The sequence below is a fragment of the Orbicella franksi genome, chromosome 6, assembly GCF_964199315.1.
Source record: "Orbicella franksi chromosome 6, jaOrbFran1.1, whole genome shotgun sequence".
In the NCBI taxonomy this organism is placed as follows: domain Eukaryota; kingdom Metazoa; phylum Cnidaria; class Anthozoa; order Scleractinia; family Merulinidae; genus Orbicella; species Orbicella franksi.
In genome coordinates, this window is record NC_138150.1 from 9837933 (window position 1) to 9861769 (window position 23837).

The window sequence follows — 23837 nt, forward strand, 5'->3', positions numbered from 1 at the left end:
TTAAAATGGCGAATCTTTAAAACCGGGAATCTTTAAAACGGGGATTCTTGAAGAGCGGGAATCTTTAAAATGGGGAATCTTTAAAAGCGGCAATCTTTAAAATGGGGAATCTTTAAAAGCGGCAATCTTTAAAATGGGGAATCTTTAAAATCGGCAGTCCTTAAAATGCGGAATCTTTAAAAGCGGCAATCTTTAAAACGGGGATTCTTGAAGAGCGGGAATCTTTAAAATGGGGAATCTCTAAGAGCGGGAATCTTTAAAAGCAGCAATCTTTAAAAGCGGAAATCTTTACAAGCAGGAATCTTTAAAATGGGGAATCTTTAAAAGCGGGAATCTTTAAAATGGGGGATCTTTAAAGACGGGAACGTTTAAAATGGGAATTTTTAAAAGCGGGAATCTTTGAAATGGGGAATCTTTAAAAGCAGGAATCTTTAAACTGGGGAATCTTTAAAATGGGGCATCTTTAAAAGGGGGAATCTTTAAAATACGAGTCTTTAAAAGCGGGAATCTTTAAAAGCGGGAATCTTTAAAATGGGGAATCATTAACTGCGGGAATCTTTAAAAGCGAGAATCTTTAAAATAAAGAATCTTTAAAAGCGGGATTCTTTAAAACGGGGATTCTTTAAAAGTGGGAATCTTTAAAATGGGGAATCTTTAAAAGCGGGAATCTTTCAAATGGGGAATCTTTAAAAGCGGGAATCTTTAAATTGGGGAATCTTTAAGAGCGGGAATCTTTAAAATGGGGAATCTTTAAAAGCAGGGAATCTCTAAAATGGGGAATCTTTAAAAGGGGAATCTTTAAAAGTGGGATTTTTTGAAATGGGGAATCTTTAAAAGCGGGAATCTTTAAAATAGGGAATCTTTAAAAGCGGGAATCTTTAAAATGGGGAATCATTAACTGCTGGAATCTTTAAAAGCGAGAATCTTTAAAATAAAGAGTCTTTAAAAGCGGGATTCTTTAAAACGGGGATTCTTTAAAAGTGGGAATCTTTAAAATGGGGAATCTTTAAAAGCGGGAATCTTTAAAATGGGGAATCTTTAAAAGCGGGAATCTTTAAAATGGGGAATCTTTAAAAGCGGTAATCTTTAAAATGGGGAATCTTTAAAAGCGGGAATCTTTAAAATGGGGAGTCTTTAAAAGCGGGAATCTTTAAAATGGGGAATCTTTAAAAGCGGTAATCTTTAAAATGGGGAATCTTTAAAAGCGGGAATCTTTAAAATGGGGAGTCTTTAAAAGCGGGAATCTTTAAAATGGGGAATGATTAACTGCGGGAATCTTTAAAAGCGAGAATCTTTAAAATAAAGAATCTTTAAAAGCGGGATTTTTTAAAACGGGGATTCTTTAAAAGTGGGAATCTTTAAAATGGGGAATCTTTAAAAGTGGGAATCTTTAAAATGGGGAATCTTTAAAAGCGGGAATCTTTAAAATGGGGAATCTTTAAAATGGGGAATCTTTAAAAGCGGGGAATCTCTAAAATGGGGAATCTTTAAAGGGGGAATCTTTAAAAGTGGGATTCTTTGAAATGGGGAATCTTTAAAAGCGGGAATCTTTAAAATAGGGAATCTTTAAAAGCGGAAATCTTTAAAATGGGGAATCATTAACTGCTGGAATCTTTAAAAGCGAGAATCTTTAAAATAAAGAGTCTTTAAAAGCGGGATTCTTTAAAACGGGGATTCTTTAAAAGTGGCAATCTTTAAAATGGGGAATCTTTAAAAGCGGGAATCTTTAAAATGGGGAATCTTTAAAAGCGGGAATCTTTAAAATGAGGAATCTTTAAAAGCGGGAATCTTTAAAATGGGGAATCTTTAAAAGCCGGAATCTTTAAAATGGGGAATCTTTAAAAGCGGGAATCTTTAAAATGGGGAATATTTAAAAGCGGGAATCTTTAAAAGCGGGAATATTTAAAAGCGGGAATCTTTAAAATGGGGAATCTATAAAAGCGGGAATCTTTAAAAGCAGGAATCTTTAAAGTGGGGAATATTTAATAGCGTGAGTCTTTACTGAAAAGTGAACGAGAATCTCTCAGTTTCCCACCGGAAGCTATTTATGCTCTCACATGTACCAACTCAACAGGTACAGAGTTAGTTGTGGAATTTATTCATTGTAATTTTATTGCACGCTATTAAAGCACATTGGTTTAGCGGGATAGTGGAGCGGTTCAAATCTCGATTCTCACTGTGAGATCCGCTAGACCGACCAAACAATCTAACCGCCTGGATTTATCTTAACTCCGGACTGTGACGTTTAGTTTCGGAGCGATGAATATTTGTCGTAGCCTTATCATGTGCTAATGGAAGGACTTACGACTTAACGACAAATATATGGCAGGGAAAACACGTTTTTGATTGTTTAATCAATAAATCAACAGTCCCCTCACATGACGTCGCTAAAATTCAAACTACAAAACTATCAATCATCCTGAGATTTTACTTTCATGATGTGTAAGAGCAGCTGAAAACTAATAGTCGTACAAATTTTTGCTCCAAGTGGGTTCTTGGTTTTGTAATAGACTGCGCTTGAATTTCTAATCTTTTGCGTGACGCGGCATTTACATGACGGGCAAGAAAGCTGTCATGTTGCTTAAAAGAGTGACTTATTTCGGGGAATTTGGCTATCTGAACAGTTCATGTATCAAAAAAAAGTATTATTTTTTAAATGTTTTTGAGTTCCTGAAGAGATAAATTCACGCTTTTGTAGCAAAACTCAGTGACAGATGTTTCTGTTGGTTTCCGACCGTCATCCGAATGGGCGCCAGCATGGCATCTCCATCAAAATCTCTATAAATTTGGGTAAAAAAATTCTCCACATGTCTTGCGTAAGAAACATTGCTGTGACCTGAATCCTAGCGAAAGTCATTGCATATTTACCTTCTTTCTCTTCAAGATTCTGGACTTTATCATTTGAACTGTTTTGATTTTTATTTTGTTTATTTTGAATGGCATGACACTGAAAACTGGCAATAAAGCAATTCGATGCTCGATGCCCGAACGATGTGACGGCGAATTTCGCATATAATCCGTCATTGCGTGCTTAATGATACCTCTTTCTACGCCATGCAGTCATGCGAAGACAATTTCAAAGTGCCCATTGCATTCACTTTAAAGAAGAAAGAATCGGTCGCTTTGAAGGTCTTCCACGGTTTAAGTGGAATGATCTCGGCGAACAAGATGGGAAGGGTCGTTTGAAGCCGTTTTTTATCACAAAAACCAGGAACAAGGACGGAAAGTCAAAACAGTGGTTGACAAGAAATCGCCCGCTTTTAATAAAGATTCCCCATTTTAAAGATTCCCGCTTTTAAAGATTCCCCATTTTAAAGATTCCCGCTTTTAAAGATTCCCCGTTTCAAAGATTCCCGCTTTTAAAGATTCCCTGTTTTAAAGATTCCCGCTTTTAAAGATTCCTCATTTTAAAGATTCCCGCTCTTAAAGGTTCCCCATTTTAAAGATTCCCGCTTTTAAAGATTCCCCATTTTAAAGATTCCCCATTTTAAAGATTCCCGCTTTTAAAGATTCCCCATTTTAAAGATTCCCGCTTTTAAAGATTCCCCATTTTAAAGATTCCCGCTTTTAAAGATTCCCCATTTTAAAGATTCCCGCTTTTAAAGATTCCCCATTTTAAAGATTCCCCGTTCTCCGTTCCCCATTCCCATTCCCCGATTCCCCGTTCTCCATTCCCATTCCCCCATTCCCCCATTTCCCGATTCCCCGATTCCCCGATTAACCGATTCCCCGATTCCCCGATTCCCCGTTCCCCGATTCCCCGTTCCCCGATTCTCCGATTCCCCGATTTTCCGATTCCCCGAATCCCCGATTCCCCGAATCCCCGATTCCCCGATTCCCCGATTTTCCGATTCCCCGAATCCCCGATTCCCCGATTCCCCGATTCTCCGATTCTCCGATTCGCCAATTTCCCGATTCGCCGATTCCCCGATTCCCCGATTCCCCGATTCCCCAATTTTCCGATTCCCCGAATCCCCGATTTCCCGATTCGCCGATTCCCCGATTCTCCGATTCTCCGATTCCCCGATTCTCCGATTCCCCGATTCCCCGATTCCCCGATTCCCCGATTCCCCGATTTTCCGATTCCCCGATTCCCCGATTCCCCGATTCCCCGATTCCCCGATTTTCCGATTCCCCGATTCCCCGATTCCCCGATTCGTCGATTCCCCGATTCCCCGATTCCCCGATTCCCCGATTCGCCGATTCGCCGATTCGCCGATTCGCCGATTCCCCGATTCCCCGATTCCCCGATTCCCCGATTCCCCGATTCCCCGATTCCCCGATTCCCCGATTCTCCGATTCCCCGATTCCCCGATTCCCCGATTCCCCGATTTCCCGATTTCCCGATTTCCCGATTTCCCGATTTCCCGATTCCCCGATTTCCCGATTCCCCGTTCTAAAGATAGCCATGTCGTGACGATAGCCTAAGACGAGGCGAGAAACTCATGCATGTAAAATTAACTAAGTTATTTGGTAGCGTTTTTCTACAGAATACGAGAGAATAGCGCAGCTGGAAGGCAAAAATTCAAAACAAGAAACAACAAAACAAAAAAATAACAAAAGACGTAAGGATGCTTTGGCGACTGTTTCAGCACCATGTAAACAAATCGATCACAACACAGTTGACCTTGCGGTACAATGAATATCTTTGCATGCTAATACTGCTAATACACACGAAAGAAAAATATAGACTATTGTTTGAAACTTTAATTTATGTGTATTCCGGGGCATTTAAACTTTTCTGTCGAGGCGAAATATTCGACAATTGTACAAGTTTCCGTTTGAAATAGTAGAAACAGTATTCTACCCCTGAAAAAATTCTTCTAAATATCTCCTCTAGCGGCTCAGATCTTTGACATGCAGACTGTGTGAAGACCCGTGAACAACTTCTGCCTGCCATGAAATTAATTAACGGTCTTATGCGCCTACTGCCCGGGGGAGGGGGGGTACTTTTGGAATTTCTGGGTAAGGATGTGAATTTTGAATTTTGCTACCCTATACTAAAGTCAACTTCCCAAATCCCCCCATCTATCGACACTGTAGAGGCTTATTTGCGTAAATTTAAACTAACCGATTTTTTTATATATATATTTTTGAGTGGCAATTCCTGGTTTCCTTAGTCTAGATAAAATCTTCAACCAACTGGTCAGTTTCGCAAAAAATGATACCCTATTCTAGACCCAAACGCTCTGATTTATATACCTTATCCTAGAGTAAACTGCTTGAAAACCATACCCTTCACAGCGGCACATACCTATAAAGCCCATATATGACAGTGCCCCCTCCCACCCAGGGGGGGGGGGCTACTGGCGCCTCGAGAACTGATGATAAATTTAACGAAGTGATCTTTGCAATACTGCATGCAGCTATTAGTTTTAATGTCAGACAGTCTCTCAGCCTGTTCTAACAAAAAGCTCAAGTACGTTTCTTTGTTGCAGTTGTCTGGTGATGTGTACTTCAAGGACATACAGGCTGTATGATATGAAAACCAATCCAATATTCCTAATTTCATGACAGATAGATTTTGCCAAGCCTAAAAGAGGAGCTCCCATAAAATAATAAACATTTACTTGACACAATGACCTTCAAAGAAATTCATCAATCAGCATTTCACCATGCCACACCAAATAAATTGAACAAAACGATTAAATCTACATAAACACAATATGTTTATCTTTACATCTCGAGGATCAAATGGCAAATCCCGTCTTATCGAAGGATGGGAGAATAGAAAAAATGTTAAAGAAAATTCGTTTAAAGATTGATTATCGTACAAGGTAAATCCAAGAAATATGTTTAGAAGCCAAAGTCCAAATTTTCAAAGACGGGCTGTCATCAAATTTAATAATTATTCATGCTATTGCGTAATTTGAATATTATTTTTGCCGACGGCTTTGCAGTCATTTATTCGCCAGTAGTCTTTTACATAAGGCCATTAATGTTTATTGCTCGTGATATTACAGCCCATTTAGCTGGGGAAATCGGTATAGGTTTTGTGGGTGTCACATATGCATGTTTCGCGGTGCACCAGTCTCTTTTTCTCCGCCATCAAATCACAGGCGGCCCAAGCTCTCAATGTTATCCTTTTTTTTTTTTCCTTTTTATGCGAACGTTCAGGCTAACGTGACATATGGCGTGTACTATTACATAACGACCGAATTTGACCACGCGAAACATGACTCTCGCCTTGCAGCATATGGAGGTGTTGTGTTACAACGGTTTGAATTTATAAAGGTTTGCATGGGAATGCAACGGCTTTGCTTGAAAAGCCAATTATTCTGATATTTTGTGAATAAAATCGACTTACCCTGTTGCTGTGTTGTGTTCTTTGTTGTTTGCCAGCTCCTCAGGCCGAACTAACGCGATTTCGGCGAGTTATTGTTCTGTGGGTTTCCACTACTAAAAGAAAGACAAGGCCGGACACTGATTTCCGGAGTGTCCGCCGCTCCAGGCGAATAAATCCACTGAAAATGACCCTGCCGGCTCAATTCCTCCGTAGAATCGAAGAAGAGATGTTGAAGTTCCATGTCAGTTCACTCGCTACGCGATTCCGTCCACAACGCCTTCGCTACGAAACATTTATTTCCAGATTGCTTCGCTCGCAAAGTCGAAAACAGCAGTGTCACAAAAGTTAGGACACTTTTGCGGTTCGTATAGTACGTTGGGTCACTATAATTAGCCCGACCGGGGGTAGTCAGCAACGATTTGTCAACACGCAAACCACAATGCTCCCCGGGTACCCTCGTGATTTATTTGAGAAACCCACCGAGACGCGCATTGTAATCAGAAGGTTATGGCCTTCGGCGGCAAACTTCAAGATTTCTTGCTGATCGTCATTCAATTGAATCCTGAAAATGCCACCGGAAAAATTCGAAGCCATTACAATCGAGCAAAACGCTAGGTACGAAAAACATGTGCGAATTTGTGCGAACGTCAAAATTACGCGTTCAAAAGCACAAAATAAAACTGAAAACAATGTACTTACATCATAAAAAAGAACTAAAACTTTCTACTACCACATGGCGCTTAGAAATAAGATTTTCCTAAGAATACTGAAAAGAATAAGTTGAAGAATTGCCGACTGGATGCAATGGGTTTCCTCTGACTTTGTGAGATCTTTCATTTGTAAATACGACTCGACTTGATTTGATTGGTCGATGATAACAATGCGCGTCTTGGAACGAATTCCGCAAAATTAAATACACTGAAAATTAAATCCACTGAAATTTTGCGGAATTCCTGGCGTTTTTGAGCTTGCTGTGCATAGATTTTCCAAATTCATCACGCACCAAGGGACTCATCTTTTGAAAAATTTGGTTACGTGATCAACCCATTGACTCCCGAAGGTTTTTTTTTTTTTTTTTTTTTTTTTGCCAAAAACGCATTTTTTGGACATTTTGGAGATTTTCAGGTTCGATGTGGGCCAAATTAGCTCCAATCTACTCAAAAAGGTATTTGCAACATGACAGGATGTCTTTCTTTCCACTAGCGCCGCGTTTTACGTCAGTTTTGCTCAGGCATCCGCAGAAATCAAAATTTTAAGAAAGTGACCTACGTCTTTAGGTTCTTCGTTTTTATTTTATTTTATTTTATTTTTCGCCTTTCTTTTTTCTCCTTTTTTTTAATCTTTTTTTTTTTATTTTTGCTGCAGTGATCGACCTTTTACTGGGCTTGCTTCCAATTCAAAACATTCTGAGAAAGCATCATCGAGACGGGCAATTTTTACCATAGAGTAGCCACGTGTAGTCGCAGGAAATTTTGCTCTGAGTTTTTCAATCAGATTTCTGAGCATTTTCGTACATGTTTCAGGCTCCATTGAACCGATCACTCTGATCTGGGTATCATTGGAAAGATCTTTTCCTCCTGCAAAAGTTGAGTATAGATGATATCAATTTTGGTCAAAGATGATGACGTAAGAAGTGGAACACAGGCCAAGGCTCGTCATGGCTGGTTACGGGCGGCACGGGAGTCGAAGGGTTAAAAAGACCGATGTTGATTTCTGCAAAGTATATTAGATTAGGTGTTGAGTTATGAAGTCCGATGTTGATCACAGACCACTGTAAAGTTGGATGTTGAGTCATCAATTAAAGTCCGATGTTGTTTACGTATACTGTATGAGTTACTAAAAGTGAAACGTTGAGTAATAAAGTCCAATGTTGTTTACTGTAAAGTTAAACGTTGAGTAACGAAGTCCGATGTTGATATCTGTTAAGGTAATCAGATTAGGTGTTGAGTTTTGAAGTCCGACGTTGATTTAGGCGTCGAGTTACATGTAATAAAATTTGGGAGCGCAAGGTCGAGCGCAAAATCGAATCATTACGGTTTTGGACGTTTTCGATCTCGAAACCGTGTCAAATAACCTTTGTATCAGAAGAACTTGCGAACGTCGCGTACATCGAAGCCCTACTGGGAATGAAAATAAAACGGTCAGTGTAAAACGCAAACTGAGGGTAAAATGCGGACTTTTAGTGTATATCTTGTTGGGTATTTATCAGTTGTCAGTTATTATTATTTCTTTATCTATTTATTGCCATTCGTCAGTTATCAGTTAACTCCAACCAGAACCACAATGATATTAATAATGCATCAGTCAATTCCAGCAGTGCCCATCCACACCCCGGGCTAACCCCCGGGCATTAGCATTTTTTTTAAAAAAATGGGCAAATTCCCCGGGGTGGGGAAACATTAGCTGTCTAAATGCCCCGGGGTGGGGACGAAGAAAGAGGGCAAATGCCCCGCCCCCGGGATCGTCGCCTTCCAACACCTCCGCAGTTTTTTAATTAATCAGTGAATAAAACGGTCAACTGTTCAGTATTTTAATGCAACGGTAAGACTTCAAGGACAACAGCACGTCTTAGTTGATTCTGATTATATTTATTTCTTTATATTTGTTTTTAGCAGTTTGCTAGAGGATAGCTGGGATTGCGGCGGACGTGCCCCCAGCCGCGAGCGATGATAGGCGCCTGTATTCGCAGGCTACTTTTTCTGTGAAGAATCAAGACATTTTAAATGATGATGCATTGCATTTTAAGCTCGCAAGATCTGTCTTCAAGATGGCATCATTTGAATTCGCAAACCTTAAGTATTTTAACTCCACTTTCATGAATTTAAAAAATGCCAGGCTAGTTTTGAATGCGAAATGCGAAATAGTCGTGTTCACGTCAGTTATTGTTTTGTGATAAACAAAATATAGTTCACCTTGTCGCTTATATTTATATGCTTACAAGTAATGAAGAAATATCTAAAATTGAGAAAACATAACTTTAAAAACAAGTTTCTCTAGTCCCTGACGGACAAGCCATTGTTCGACAAACGCCTCGTCTTTCCCGATGAACTCATCCATGGCACTTTCCAAAACACGTGTGTCGAATGCCCGGGGGTCGCCCCGGGGTACGCAAATGCCCAGCCCCAGGGCCGCGATAAAATTGCGGATGCCCCACCCCCGGGACTGACAACTTGAGCAAATGCCCCGCGGTTACCCGGGGGGGGGGGATGGGCACTGCTGGAATTGACTGATGCATTAGCCCAGTCATTCAAGTGTGACTAAAATTATGAAACACGAAAGCAACAAGAATTTCAATTTCTTTCTAAAATGAGAAAAAACAAAAATGAAAGGTCAAGAGGTGTGAATGCTGACTGAAGTCTGGACTATACTGCGAACAATAATCAATGATGCGACTGAATCAAAATTATAAACAAGGGTTTGAATGTCAGCTGAAATGAAGGCTTTGATTACCGCCAGTTTATAAATAAATCTGCTAAGCCTAATCATGGTTAAAGAAGGCAAGAAAAAAGGAGAGACCGGCAAAGCAAAACTGTACAAGGCAGAAGCAAATATAAGACAAAGCAAAGATTGGTTACGGCAATAACTGAAAGCAGTTAGTTATCTTTCTGCGATAACGTACTGATAGCAACTACGTCCTTCTCTTTCAAGATGATTTGTATCGGACGGGAATGACGTGGAGACGAAGAGATTTCATTCGAGGCTTGGTTTAATGAATACGCTACACAAAGTAAGAAATAATACAAAAAGATATTGCGGACTAGTAGCAGACTAGTAACTTAGGATAGAGGACCACTGGTTCGTCAGTTTTTTACTGTTATGTGTTACCCTCTGTAAATAAAGTTGTTACTTACTTACTTACTTACTTACTTACTTACTTACTTACTTACTTACTTACTTACTAGCAGACAAGAAATAAATATAACTTTGAGATAAAAACACAGTTTTAAATGGTCATCCGAAGCACGTTTTGCAAATTTAAGACAGTGTGTTTTTATCTCAAAAAGATATCTGTTTACCTACGGTGGCCCACAAGTGCACACTAAATTTAAATCACTCACACCTAATTCAAATCACTCACACCAAACTTAAATCACTCACACCGAATTCAAATCATTCACACCAAATTTAAATCACTCACACCGAATTCAACTCACTCACACCGAATTCAAATCACTCACACTAAATTTAAAATATTCACACCGAATTAAAATCTCAGCATTTGATTTTAATCTTCATACCAAATCCAAATATTCACACCGGATTGAAGCTTCACACCAAATTCAAGTTTTCACACCAAATTGAAAGTTGTACACCGAACGAATCACAGATTGATCAGCAGCTGAGCCCACCTGCGCATCAACGCAATATGGCGGGCTACGCGTCGGGGAACTTATCTCTTACCTGTGAGTTTTGTTTTGAAACTATTTTCCCTGATGACATTTACTGCTCCTTTTGTGGCAAAGGGCTCGATAAGGAGGAGCTTTTGATAAATATTATTTCAGGCAAGGATACGAATACGATGAACAGATACAAGTCCCCTGGTCTGCGTCGTAGGGGTGCCCATTTTGATGAAACAGAGGTTAGAGCGAGAATACAGCAGGAGCTTGATAGGCGTGGTTGTTTATCTGGTTATAGAAGCGGTTGGCACACATTGCGTCGCGAGGGTTTCACCATTCCAAGACATTCGGTTGAAATATTGCTAAGAGAGATGGATCCGGATGGTTGTGAGTTGAGACGTAGACACCGACTGCAAAGGCGAACCTATGTCAACCCAGGTCCAAACTTTTGTTGGCATACGGACGGCTATGATAAACTCAAACCTTATGGATTTCCTATCCATGCTTGCATCGATGGCTTTAGTCGTAAAGTACTCTGGTTAGGGGTATCACGGACAAACAACGACCCAATGATTGTGGCGAGACCATATTTGGGTGTGGTAACAGAAAATGAAGGATGTCCTAGAAAAGTTCGAACTGACTGTAGAACTGAAAATGGTTTATTAGCCGCTGCACAACGCTACTTTATGGCTGACATAGAAAGTCACATATATGGATCTTCACCACATAATCAAAGAAGAGAAGCATGGTGGTCATTTTATCGACGGAGTAAGGCAACATGGTGGATAAACTTCTTCAAAGATCTAATGGAGCAATCAGTTTTTACGCCTGGGCATGATCTCCAAATGGAATGCCTGTGATTTTGTTTTTCTAGTCCGATCCAGCGTGACCTAAACATGGTGAAGGATCATTGGAATACTCATTTGATCCGCAAGTCATGACATGAAACAGTCCCTGGAAGACCAGATGAGCTCTACTACCTACCTGAATTGCATTCAGCTCAATACTTAAAGCATCCTGTCACAGAGGAGCAATGCTGCTTTGTTTTGGAGAATTATGTTAACTCTGATGAATGCCATAATGATTTTCAAGAACATTTTAATTATGTGGTTGATACTGCAGAATTAACTCCTCCTGGTGATTGGAGGGAAGAACTCGCTCTTTACAATCTTCTTATTGCATTTGCTGAGGGAGGATCTTGACTTGAAAATCATTTACTGCATCTCATCTCACTGAAAGGGACACAAACAGTTAAAAGGGAAAAATATGGAATATTTCCGTGCAAAATACATTTTTATGTCTTCAACCTGATCAAAGATTTATCTGACCTGAAGTTTATATGAAATAATTCATATATGAACTGCGGTTGTAGATGAAAGTGAAGAATGATCATCGCAGTTAATTTTCCACACTAAGCCACTGCACATTAATTTTTTTTTAATTATTTATTTTTTATTTTATTTTATTGTTTTTTTTTTTTTTTCAGGCTTCTTCTTTCCAATTGCTTAAATTGGAAAATTAACTGCGATGATCATTCTTCACTTTCAAAGATTTATCTGTTATTTTGAGAAATTGAGATGTTATAGGCTATTGCATGGATTTTTCACTTGACTAGGGTCATGAGCAGGGACTCTACAATTATACGTTAATCAACTACCCTTAAACATTTGCATGCTTATCTCTGGAGACACTACGCAAATTGTGTTATCAAATTTATTTTACCGTTTTTTATTTTCCTACCTATCGTTTGCACTTGTGTTGCTTTCACCTTTGCCAGGCAATATCATAATTTCATAGTTAATTGTTGAATTAATTGTTGAATTGAGGGCACTGTAAGTTAGCAGAGTATAGTGTAAATTAGCAGATTTTGTGTTGAGGTGGCTATGGGCCTTTGCTCATAGGCATACATGTACAATCAATCCATATCTGTAGTTTTTTTCGGGGTAAGCCCCTTGCTTGCAGCCATTATTGCACTAGCCCATGGCTTGTTTACTTAACAATTATTCCACAAGCTCGCGTTAAGGTGTAAAAAGGGTTACTGAATTTTCTGGACAAGTTTGTCGGTTTCCAGATCTTTGCGTAAACGTCTTGTTAATGCTGTGAAAAATGTTCCGTTTTTGTAGCATTTAAAGGTATCCAAGAGTAACTGTTTGTTATTGAGCTTTGTGCTTTTCGGTAAAGTTTATTTGCTTCGATGATAAAATGCTTTTCTATTTGATGACCGAGTTATATTTTGTAAACATATTTTGAGTGACAAAGCGGCGAGCGATGGAAATTAAAAAAAAACATAGCCAGCTATTTTCCATATAATTAACTGAGGTTTGAGAGGCAATCAGATAGCCAGAAACTCAATACCTGAGGTTGAGGATTTGTGGTTACTTTGTTGTCCAGCAAACAGAGCCCAGGATATGAAGCACTCAGCATTATTATTCATGTCTTATGCACTGAACAGCTTGTAGGTTGGGCTGATTCCATTATCAACTGAAAGCTCGTAGGCAGTGAGAAAACATATTGTGGCCACATGTATAACACTATTGGTAACCCACTCCACATCCCCTAGTGGCAAAACAAATCAGCTGGTGATTTTATCTCTTCCAGTCTTCGAGAATGAGTTCTGGGGGAGGAAGCAACTTACTAGTGGATGCCTTGTTACTGCAATATAAAGGGTAGCTTTAATAAAAACATTTCATATTTTTGATAAAGTTATACGAAATACAACAATTCGAAAATTGTTTAAAAGGCAACTAAATTTTATAGGTTTTTGTATGGTTTATCTACATGATGCGGCTAAACAAAACGGTATTCCTTAAGGCCTCTTTATCCAAATACTTAACAACTTACAAGAAGATACCACAACTGAGAGCCTGTAGATGCATTCTCCCTAAGAACATTTACAGCAGAAATCTTATGGACAAACGCTACTACTCCAATGTTCAGTTACAATGTTCAGTCACAATGTTCATAGCAATACTTTCTATGAAACCTCACTTTAAACAGTACAAGTACATGCAGACGGGTGTGGAAAGTAAATTAAGTATCCAAGAAAGATCCCAAATTGATGTTTCATAAAACTGTAGAACAGATGCCAGCCAACCATTTCATAGCATTAAATATCAAAGGAACAAAAAGCAAATTGGATTACAAAATATGAAACTTCTAAATGTGAAACAATGTTAAAATATGAACTGATACTACTGAACCTTATTTAAAACAGTCAGTTGCTTGTTGCTGGACTTAATTATCTGCCATCTATGAAGTAGAACATTAGGCGACACGTTACCGCTGACCGGAAGAGTTGAAAATTTGAATTTGGTGTGAAGATTTGAATTTGGTGTGAAGATGCTGAATTCGGTGTGAAGATTTGAATTTGGAGTAAAGATTTTAATTCGCTGTGAAGATTTCGATTTGGTGTAAAGATTTGAATTCGGTGTGAAGATTTTAATTCGGTGTTAAGATTTGAATTTGGTGTGAAGATTTGAATTTGGTGTGAATAGTTTAATGTGGTGCATGAATTAAATTTAGTGTAAAGATTAAAATTCGGTGTGGAAATTTGAATTTGGTGTGAGCGTTGTGAAATTTGGTGTCGGTGTTGTGAAACTTGGTGTGAAAGATTTGAATTCAGTGAGAGTAATTTGAGTTCGGTGTGAATGATTTGAATTCGGTGTGAGTGATTTGAATTTGATGTGAGTGATTTAAATTTGGTGTGTACTTGTGGGCCACTGTAGTTTACCGATTTCGGGCAATTTTGACTCGGAAACGATTGAATAAAAGGCTTAATTAAAGGTTGACTATTTCTAGCAAAAACAGTAAAGGCGATATCATGATAAACCAGGATCTAAGTAAATAACATAAAATGAACAATGATCGCTTTGTATAAACAAAGAAACCTTTAACAGTTACGAGGGCGAGAACGACATGTTCAGCATACTGATCTGAGGTGAATAGTTATTCTCCAAGACATATTCCGATGAAACTAACGGAAATGAAATAATGCAGTGTAGTTCTTTTGTCCACAATGACTGGGATATACGCTAATCCTCATTAGAAAAAATAAATAAATAAAAGTACTAATATAAAACAGGCTAACTCATTGGTACTCACCAAGCCATGTGCCCCGCAGGCTATTCTTGTGAAGAATGAAATCGATATCGGGGCAATAGCTTGACAAGCACGCAATGTTACATCACCAAAGCTATAAAAAGGTGGGAAATGCTCGTTCGTTTTCAAGGCCTGTTGCCTTGCCGGGAACAATTTATTATGGGAAATCTGCCATTTTCTTGTCACTTCCGTTTGCCTCGTGCTTTCTCTGAACTTCTACCTGACGACTTCTCTCTTTTCACACGTTTCAGGAGGTGAACACAGACATTTCCTCCATGTCACACCCGGGGTACATTAAAATGAATCTTTTCTGGCGATTTTGGTTCCAACTGCGCTTTTAGCAACGTCTAGGCAACTGCAGAGCAATATGAAATCCCTGATAATCAAACGATGAAAGCTTAAAAGGTCTAGATTTCCTTGCGTGGCATGCATGTGGCTCGTCGTCACGTGGAACTCGATAGCAAGTCTGCCTAGATCCGGCCCTACCCAAACAACAGCAGCATTTTCGTCTGCGTGGGGAGCCATTCTTTTGCTTTGTCGTCACAAAGTTGACGACAGACCAAAAGAATGTTAGCCGTGACCTGCTATCAAGCCCTGTACATCCGCCCCTCCCTTAAAAATAGATAAATTAAAAAGGAAAACAAGACATAAAAAAAAAAAAAATTAAAATAAATGAAAAATATGGTAAAAAGGAAAAACATTCCGGCGCGTCAATGTTGATAACAAAGGTTCTCGCATTCCGTTTTTTTTTTTTTTTTTTTGGCAACTACTAATCTTATGGAGCACTAATTATGATGGTGGATGAACATTCTCTCCTACGGACACTGAGCTCCCGGAAGTCAATTATATTAACCAAAAGTAAGCATGTACCTGGTTGATTGTTCCTTCCAGCCCATCCGCACTCCTGCAAGTAATTTTCAGTGTTTTTACTAAGGTGAGCCATAATGAATTACCCGGTTGAACTCCTTGCAAATGAACCGTATTCCAAATATTTCTGAGTCGTTGATACAATGCCTATTTTTCCTTCGCTACCCAACGAACTTAATCAAAGGTTCTGAGGCATGGGCGCGATGGTCAGCCAGGCCCAAAATATGTTTTAATTGACACAAAAAGGTTACAACAAAGTGGATAAAAGATAAATCAAATAACATCCTACGTGTACCAAAGCCGGACACGTAAACCCCAAAAACCTCTAATTAGGAATAATAGCGAGCGTGTACCCCCGACCAAATGAGGTGGCGCTAGCTCTGGGGTTGTAAGGTTATTATATAAACAACAGCATGGAAGAATGTTTACCACAATTGCTATTAATCTCGCAATCTGACTGGCTAATTTGCCGTTGTCGATGAGAGTCCTGACAACGCTGCTCGCGTCAATTTGTGACGCTCTTGGTCACTCACTGAAAAAAAAAAGAAAGAAAGAAAAATAAACACTTTCTTTGAAGTTGAACTCAACAGCAACATTTTGACCGCTGTGATGACGCATATCGTTGTCGATAAGAGTACAGACAACGCTAAACCAGATTCGATTTGTTAAATTTACACAATACTAAAACCAAAAAAATAAACCTTATCCGAAGTTGCGCTTGGTAAGGCTCACCATAGAATGTCACAAGTTTTTCAACTCTCTCTTTTTGAAAACGTCTAACCATGAGCATTCGCGTACTACGCTCGCACCTAGTTCTCCTTGTCGGCAGAATATTACTTTATGTCAATACCGATTATCGCAAATTACGTGTTAAATGACCAGTGGGAAATTTTATCAATACCCGTTTGGTTGCCCATTTCATAGAAGTCGTTTTCAAGACTTTCTTGAAATGTCGAGTACTTGCTTTATTGTTTGAAAAACCGACCATTTTTATTTTTATTTCCTCTGGCAAGAAACCTTCCTGCTTCTCAATACTTGAATCAATCGTAAATAAACTTGGCACGGTGGCCCACTGTGTGCCAGTGCCTGACATAACTAGGCAAAGCCGTCTCTGTAGAAAAATAAATCGTCTCCTCTGTGTGATGGTTCTTGTTTTCCCTAAAACTAGAATCCTGTTGTATTGAAATGTGCCTTCTACAAAGAAATGACCCCCTCCGTATAAATGATCCCCCTTTATGGAAATGAGCGTACTCCGTGGAAATGATCCCTTGTCCTTAGTCCGAAGAATCAAGGTACTAGGTGCTAATTCCAAGTTCCCTTAGCTTCACAATTTCCATTACATTTTCCTGCCGTATCAGATGATTTTAGTTTTAGTTTTCTGCATCTACGCCAAATTATTGCAACAAATATGGTACAACATTGCATGCAACCAGGCTAGGGATCACTTGTTTATTTTTTTCGTGTGTTTAAAATGTGTACGGATGTATGTGTTTGCGAAAGTCGAGCCTAGTTTGTTTCGATCTGATTAGCACGCTTTGTATAATGATACGGACATTGACACTGGCTGGTTTCGTTTCATGGCTTCCTTGACACTAGCTGCTCATACCCTCCGAGTGGTTGGTTCTGCCAGTGTCAGGTTTTGGACATGCTGTTCTCCGTCCAAAGCACAAGGATTTTGGACCTGACTCAACTCCGCCATTTCGCCCCATCGTGTCTTCTATTGGAACCTACAATTATAACCTGGCCAAATATCTATGCAATCTTTTGGCGCCGCACATCCCAACTGAACACTGTACTACAGCCACTTTTACTTTTGTACAGGACATTCAATCTTTATCTATGTTTGGTAAATTTATGGTTTCCTTCGATGTGGAAAGTCTCTTTACTAACATACCTCTTGAGGAATCTATTGACCTGGCGGTCAATTACATTTCCGAGGGCAATCCTGACCTTAAGTTAAGTAAACCTGAACTTAGAAGCCTTTTCACTGTAGCCACCGCCCAGACCCATTTCTTATTTAACGGTTCTTTCTATGACCAAATTGACGGTGTGGCCATGGGGTCTCCCTTTGCTCCCGTATTAGCCAATCTTTTTATGGGACATCATGAAAAACTATGGTTGGAAAATTTTCAATACTCTAAAATTTTATTTTATCGTAGGTATGTTGACGACACTTTTTGTTTATTTCACTCGGAGCACGATGCTGTTATATTTTTTGACTACATTAACTCTAGGCACCCCAACATAAGGTTTACTATGAAAAAAGAACTTAATCGCAAATTACCCTTTCTAGATGTTCTTATTGATATTAGTGACACTAATTCCTTCCTAACTAGAGTTTACCGTAAGAAAACCTTTACTGGGTTATTAACTGATTATTTTAGCTTCACCTCGTACTCATAAAAAGTAGGTCTCATTAGGACTCTTGTTGACAGGGCCTACAAGATCAACAACACTTGGTTGGGGTTACACGAGGATATAACCAAGCTTACTGAAATTCTCAAAAAGAACCTTTTTTTCCTGCCCATTTAATTGAAAACGTGGTTAACCGTTACATCACTGGGACCCATAGCAATCATTGTCCCCGGGGCTACCCCCTTACCACCTCGCCCACGTTTTACTTTAAGCTGCCGTACATAGGCCATTTTTCTGTCATCACTCAGAAGAAGATTCGACACTTCATCAAGCGCTATTGTAATGATTTAGACATCAAATTAGTTTTTTCTTCCTTTAAGATAGGTAACCTTTTTGGTGTGAAAAACCCTATCCCCGGCGGACTTCGTTCACGTGTGGTTTATAAGTTTACATGTGCGGGCTGTAATGCCTGTTATGTCGGCGAAACCTCCCGACATTTTTCCACACGCGTACGTGAGCACTTAGCCGTTGATAGGGCCTCTCACATCTTCAAACATCTTCAGAATCCTGAACGTTGTCGCTCATTGTGTTCAATAGACTGCTTTCATATTTTAGATCACGCCACTACCAGCTTTCAACTCAAGATAAAGGAGGCTATCCATATTCAAAAAGAACTACCTTGCCTCAATCAGCAATTACACCATGTAAATCTAAAATTATCCTTTCAATTTACACCTTTTCACGTTCTGTTGTTACTATTTGTCTTAATTAGCATTTTTGCCTACTTATTATTCAACTTGCTTTGTAATCATTCATTCAACTGAAGATGACAGAAGTTCTTTCGAAACATGTCTTTTAAACTTAAAAAAGTGGTCGTTTTCCTTAAAATCTTCAAATTAATTTACATTCAATCTATATAATTATCATACTACCTGGGCTGTCAAATCCGTGTGTAATTTCGTGTCCAATGACCATTGCCAGTTACCCGTAGTTGAGATGTCTAGAGGGACAGCATCCTACACTGAGTTTTATTATAGAAATAAAAAACGCGCCCGAGTGCATTGTTGAGTTATATAAGCACGCGGGAATTTTTAAGAACACGAGAGAAGCGCATAGAGAAGCACGAGGCGCAGCCAAGTGCTTCTCGCACTTCTCGAGTGTTCTTAAAAATTCCCAAGTGCTTATATAACTCAACAATGCACGAAGGGCAAGTTTTTTTATTTCTTTTATAAAATGTAAACCACCACATTAACATAAAGACATATTAAACAAGAAAAGGATTGCGAATTTTAATTAATCAAAATAAGTATTCTCCTTACATGTACATGCTTTCTTTTTATTGGCTTAAATGCTGAATGAAAAGTAAAACCGTTCCCTTTGTGGCAAGAAACAAACGTTTTCTAAAAAAATTCAGAACGGTTCTAAAGAAATTATTACAGCAAAAAGAATCTTCGAAAGCTGAAGCAGTTCCCCAGTTCGCTGACTTTTGCTCTCAGGAGGATAAAGATTGATTTGCATTGAACCGATTGTGCAAGAATTGAACATGTCGCCAAGCATTTCGCTGTGGATCGTTGTGGTGGATGATCGGCTGTGTGTTTCAACCACTCTGCCTGATACTTCTGCTGCTTTTGGCTGACTAAAAGGCTCATCGCATTGTGGAGATTTCTGTTTTGTCTGGTCGGCCCCTTGTAGAGCAGTAGACAAGACATCACTACATTTCCTGAGCTGGATAGACGACGGACGAGAATTGTAATGCTGGAGACTATTCGGGTTTCTGTGTCCCGAAATGTGGCAGATGTGGCGATCTGACAAACCGGCTTGAGACCACAAGGTTATCGCTGTCGCCCAAACACAGTGATTTGTGTAAACTTTGGAAAGCTTGGCCTTTGTACTTATTTCTTTCATCATGTTTCCAAGAGTGTTGACACCAAGCGGGCGGTTTTCGTACCAGATTTCGGGTGTGATGGCGGATTCATTCCAGTCGCGTCGAGGTTGCTGAAATAAGGCTTCGCATTTCGGATTCAGCTTGGACATATACAAGCTCAGCGCTCGGTAGCCGTCGTTCTCACTCTCTGTTTCGTACATACGAGCCGTCTTCTCAAAGCTGGATCGGTCTTGAAGTCCACCGGGATGGTTTTTGGTGGTCTCGTCGTGGGTCATAGTAACGTAGCGCTTGCCTTGCTCGTCTACTTCAAATGCAAAACTCGTCGGCTTCAAATTTCTCTGCCCTTCACGACCTCTTCTACACCAGTAGAGAACAACATGGAACCACACGTTTCTCAGCAAAGACCATGGATTTGCAAGGCTTAATACTGGACCAGCTTTCAATTTCTGCAAGTCGTCAACTGACATGGCCTCTTTGTGCTGCACATTTTCCTTCCCTTGCTGTTTCAGGCTCTTAATTTTGGCGTTCAGCATACGGTTGGAATTCGAAAACGTTGAAGAATTTAGCTTCAAACTTCTGTTATAAGGTGGGTTGTTCAAATGCCTCTCTATTGCATTTCTGAACGTAATTAAGGATGACTTGCTGTACTCTTCACCCGTTTTGCTTCGTGCTTCTGTATAAAACTGTGACAGACTGTTGTCAAGTTGTTCGTCGCTCATTTCCTCTAATTTTGGCAGCACAGGAACTTTTTGTGCACCCCATTCTAGGAAAAGAAAACATTTTTTCCAACTCAGCCTTTAAGTGTTGCAAGCGTATTTCGAGTGGTTAACTGTTAAATGATATACGCAACAGCTGCTAGAAAACATTTAATTGTATAAACAAGTGAAATGTTGCTTTTTGTTGACAAAGATGTAGATAAGCCAGTATAACTCATTATTTAGGAAGCATTGTAATATGCTTTTTTCGTCATTCTGCCTTTTAAATTAAAACAGGTTTTAAGTTTTAGTGTTTGAGATGTGTATTGGATTGTAGTCATGTTTACGTAAATTCATAACTTTGAAAGCGTTTCCTGCCCAATTTGTCGAGCTCTTCGTAGACTTTGCTTGCGTTTCCACCAAAAGCCAGTTTCTCTCCGCTTCTGTCAGTTCTGCAAACCGTTTTTTCTTTGGAATAGGTGCCTCATTTTGAGACTCCTTAACGCTGCTACTTTTCTCGGCGTTCAGGAATTCGAACCCGAGTTGAAACCGTGGAAATTCTTCAGCCATAATGGCGGACGGACTAGCTGATTCTCAAATTTTGTCCAGGGCAAAATTTTCGTGACGTAGCTTGCGTGCATATGTTGAGTTATAATGCACGCGCGTGACGTAAGCAGAGTGCTTTATGGAGCTATAATGAACTCGAACTGACCAATCACAGCGCGCGCAATTACTCGAACATTTTATAAAGATAATTAGAAAATAGCCCAAAGAAAATACACGCACGGATTTGTTTAAAATCGTGTTTCTATTTAACAATTTGATTATGAGTTCTAACTGATTTCGTTTTAAGCAATAGCCCTCAAATTTGTATGGTTTATATACTGATAAACCACGCGGGATGTTGGAAGAACTCGAGAAGAATTCGTAAATCATGAGCCGCAGGCGAGTGATTTACGAATTCTTCGAGTGTTTGTTCTTTATATAATAATTGAGAAGACACGCGAAATTGCCATGAGTTTACTGGCACAATAAACCATAGCTGATTGACCAATCAGGGCGCGCCCATTCATTTAATTATTCTATAAAGCCAGGAGCCATAATCAGGGACGGAGACCGTAAGTCTCGGGATTCGCGGGCACCTATGATATGGGACAATTTTTCTATTTTTAGAACAAATTGCGCCATCCTGACGTCATATATCCGCGCGGATTCACGCACATGTCAGGGGCTCTCGCGTGGATGTTGTCACGTTGCGTGATCAAATGGTGAGAGTTGAGAGATTCTCTTGCGTATTTTTCACCGTGATGGCAGGGAATAAGGCAGGGAATACGAACCAGGGCGCTTATATGTAGTTTTATGCTCTGAGCTAACGGAAAAGGTGGGTTTTTCAGGGTCGAAAACAAGACTTCAATCTCGCGCTGGGAATGAATAATAAGATCTGCTCACGCTAGTTGTAAGCTTACGCGTATGCTTAAGAATATAGCAAGAAAACTCTCTACTCTGGTATCGAGTTAAATTGTGAGTTTCTCAGACAATGTTTAATCATAACCAAAACCTGTTTTGATGGTTTCTTATTGTCTCTGCTTGTTTGGTGAGTTTGCAAAGGTTTTTGAAAGGAAAGTCTGACGCGTACAATTAGCTCATTTGCATAGTGCAGCTCGTGCACTTTCAAGTCCGAGTCGGTGTTTTCAATTGTCAACAAATCTTGACAAAGATATCTTTCGTTATCTTTTGTGCTGAGATGCTGCAACAAATTTCACGAATGCAAAAAAGGCTACTAACATCATGTGTGTTTCTTCAACATAAGCATAGCGAAGTTTTACACTGCGAAAATGAAAATAGACAAGGAGTTTTGACAACTCGATCAACAATCGGAATCGTTATTCCAAGTTGATTAAAGAAAGCGTCATCGTAACTTTGCTGATTGTTTCTGCTTTATTCACATATTTTCAGCTTAGCTTTTAATATGTTCTCAAACATTTATCAATCTTAAACATATTTAAAAACTATAGAGCTATTGTTTAAGTTCGATGTACGCTTTCACACGAAAGTGCGGCGGAAGTACAATTTGTCATGTTTACTGACTGTACAAAACACGCATCGGCGGGCGCTCTCATTCATCGACAACAGAGAATTTACTGGATTTTTACACGAATAAAACTGAGCAGTATCTACGGACGTAAAGTTATTAAGCCTCGATGAAACATCAAGCGTTGCTTACAATTCAAGCGAAACTCAAACTAGCAATTATTGTGTTTACTTTTCGGTCGCGATAGACTGACAAATTCCTCGCAAGCGTGTGGCAAGAGGAGCTATGAAACTATGAAGTCCTGAAGATCTGCTATATCTAAATATATCCAGCTAGTTTTTTGCTGTGTAATGGAAAAGCTGTTAATCTTCAACATATGTAAAATTTAAAGTGGAGTAATGTACAGCTCATGTAAAAGAAGCATCAGTCGGAACACAACTTGGTCAGCGATATATATAAGCTTACAGCGGAACATACCTAAGTTCGACACTGTCTTACTTCACTCAAACTGGAGCAGCTTACGACGAAAAGACTTAAGCAAAATTCCAACAGACGTAAACGCGTTGAGTTGTGGGGCAAAAACATGAAACATTTCGGGATTTTCGGACGCCATTTCCCCCGCGCGACATCCGCAAAAATCCTCGCAGCATGTACGCGCGTGTGCCGCAGGTGACGGCACAATTTGTCCTAAAAATAGAATTATTGTCCCATATCATGGGGACAACCCCAATACTTGAAATGGCGCGCGCTTACGGTCTCCGTCCCCGATTATGGCTCCTGATAAAGCGTGATAGTTGACGAGGGCGCTGTTTGAAACGAACTGGAACATTCGCATCCTAAAGCATGCAAGATTATGTGTTTATTTTAAGAAGTGGTGTTGTGATGTTTCTTGAGACTGGGAAAAGTTGAATATTTTAAATAAATTCATCTCATAAACATTTCGCTCATCAGGTTTCTTCAATTCTAGGCAAAGCAATAAATTCTTACCTCGAAATAATTTTGAAACCAATTTTGTGTTTGGTTTAGTCTTGCAGTTGCCAGCTGAAACCTGTCGAGTATTTTTTTCGAGTCTAATGAAAAAGAAATATCTTTTTCTTTCTTCTTCCTGCTTTTCGTACCTGTTCATAGCCTCCGCAAGACTTTTCTCTGCCTTATCCTTTTCCCAGTAACGTGAAATATTAAAAAATTCTCAAAACTTAAAAAGAAAATCAGAGGGAAAACGTTCGTTATATTGACGTCATCTATGCTTCTATCCTCTGATAGATCATAGGTTGGAACCAAT

General features: G+C 39.5%; 1 protein-coding gene and 1 long non-coding RNA gene across 2 annotated transcripts in view; both read left to right on the plus strand.

Moving 5' to 3' along the window:
- The first annotated feature begins 8281 nt into the window (after nucleotides 1-8281).
- The window catches only part of LOC145491557 (uncharacterized), a 214403-nt gene continuing 198847 nt past the window's right edge, over nucleotides 8282-23837 (plus strand). The window contains exon 1 of the long non-coding RNA XR_014049860.1: nucleotides 8282-9528. This is a non-coding gene — a long non-coding RNA (uncharacterized LOC145491557). The remainder of the gene's footprint in view (nucleotides 9529-23837) is intronic.
- On the plus strand, nucleotides 10262-12147 carry LOC145490847 (uncharacterized). Its single transcript, XM_081469950.1, has one exon. The coding sequence runs from the start codon at nucleotides 10653-10655 to the stop codon at nucleotides 11481-11483; it is 831 nt and encodes a 276-aa protein (XP_081326076.1). The 5' UTR covers nucleotides 10262-10652; the 3' UTR covers nucleotides 11484-12147.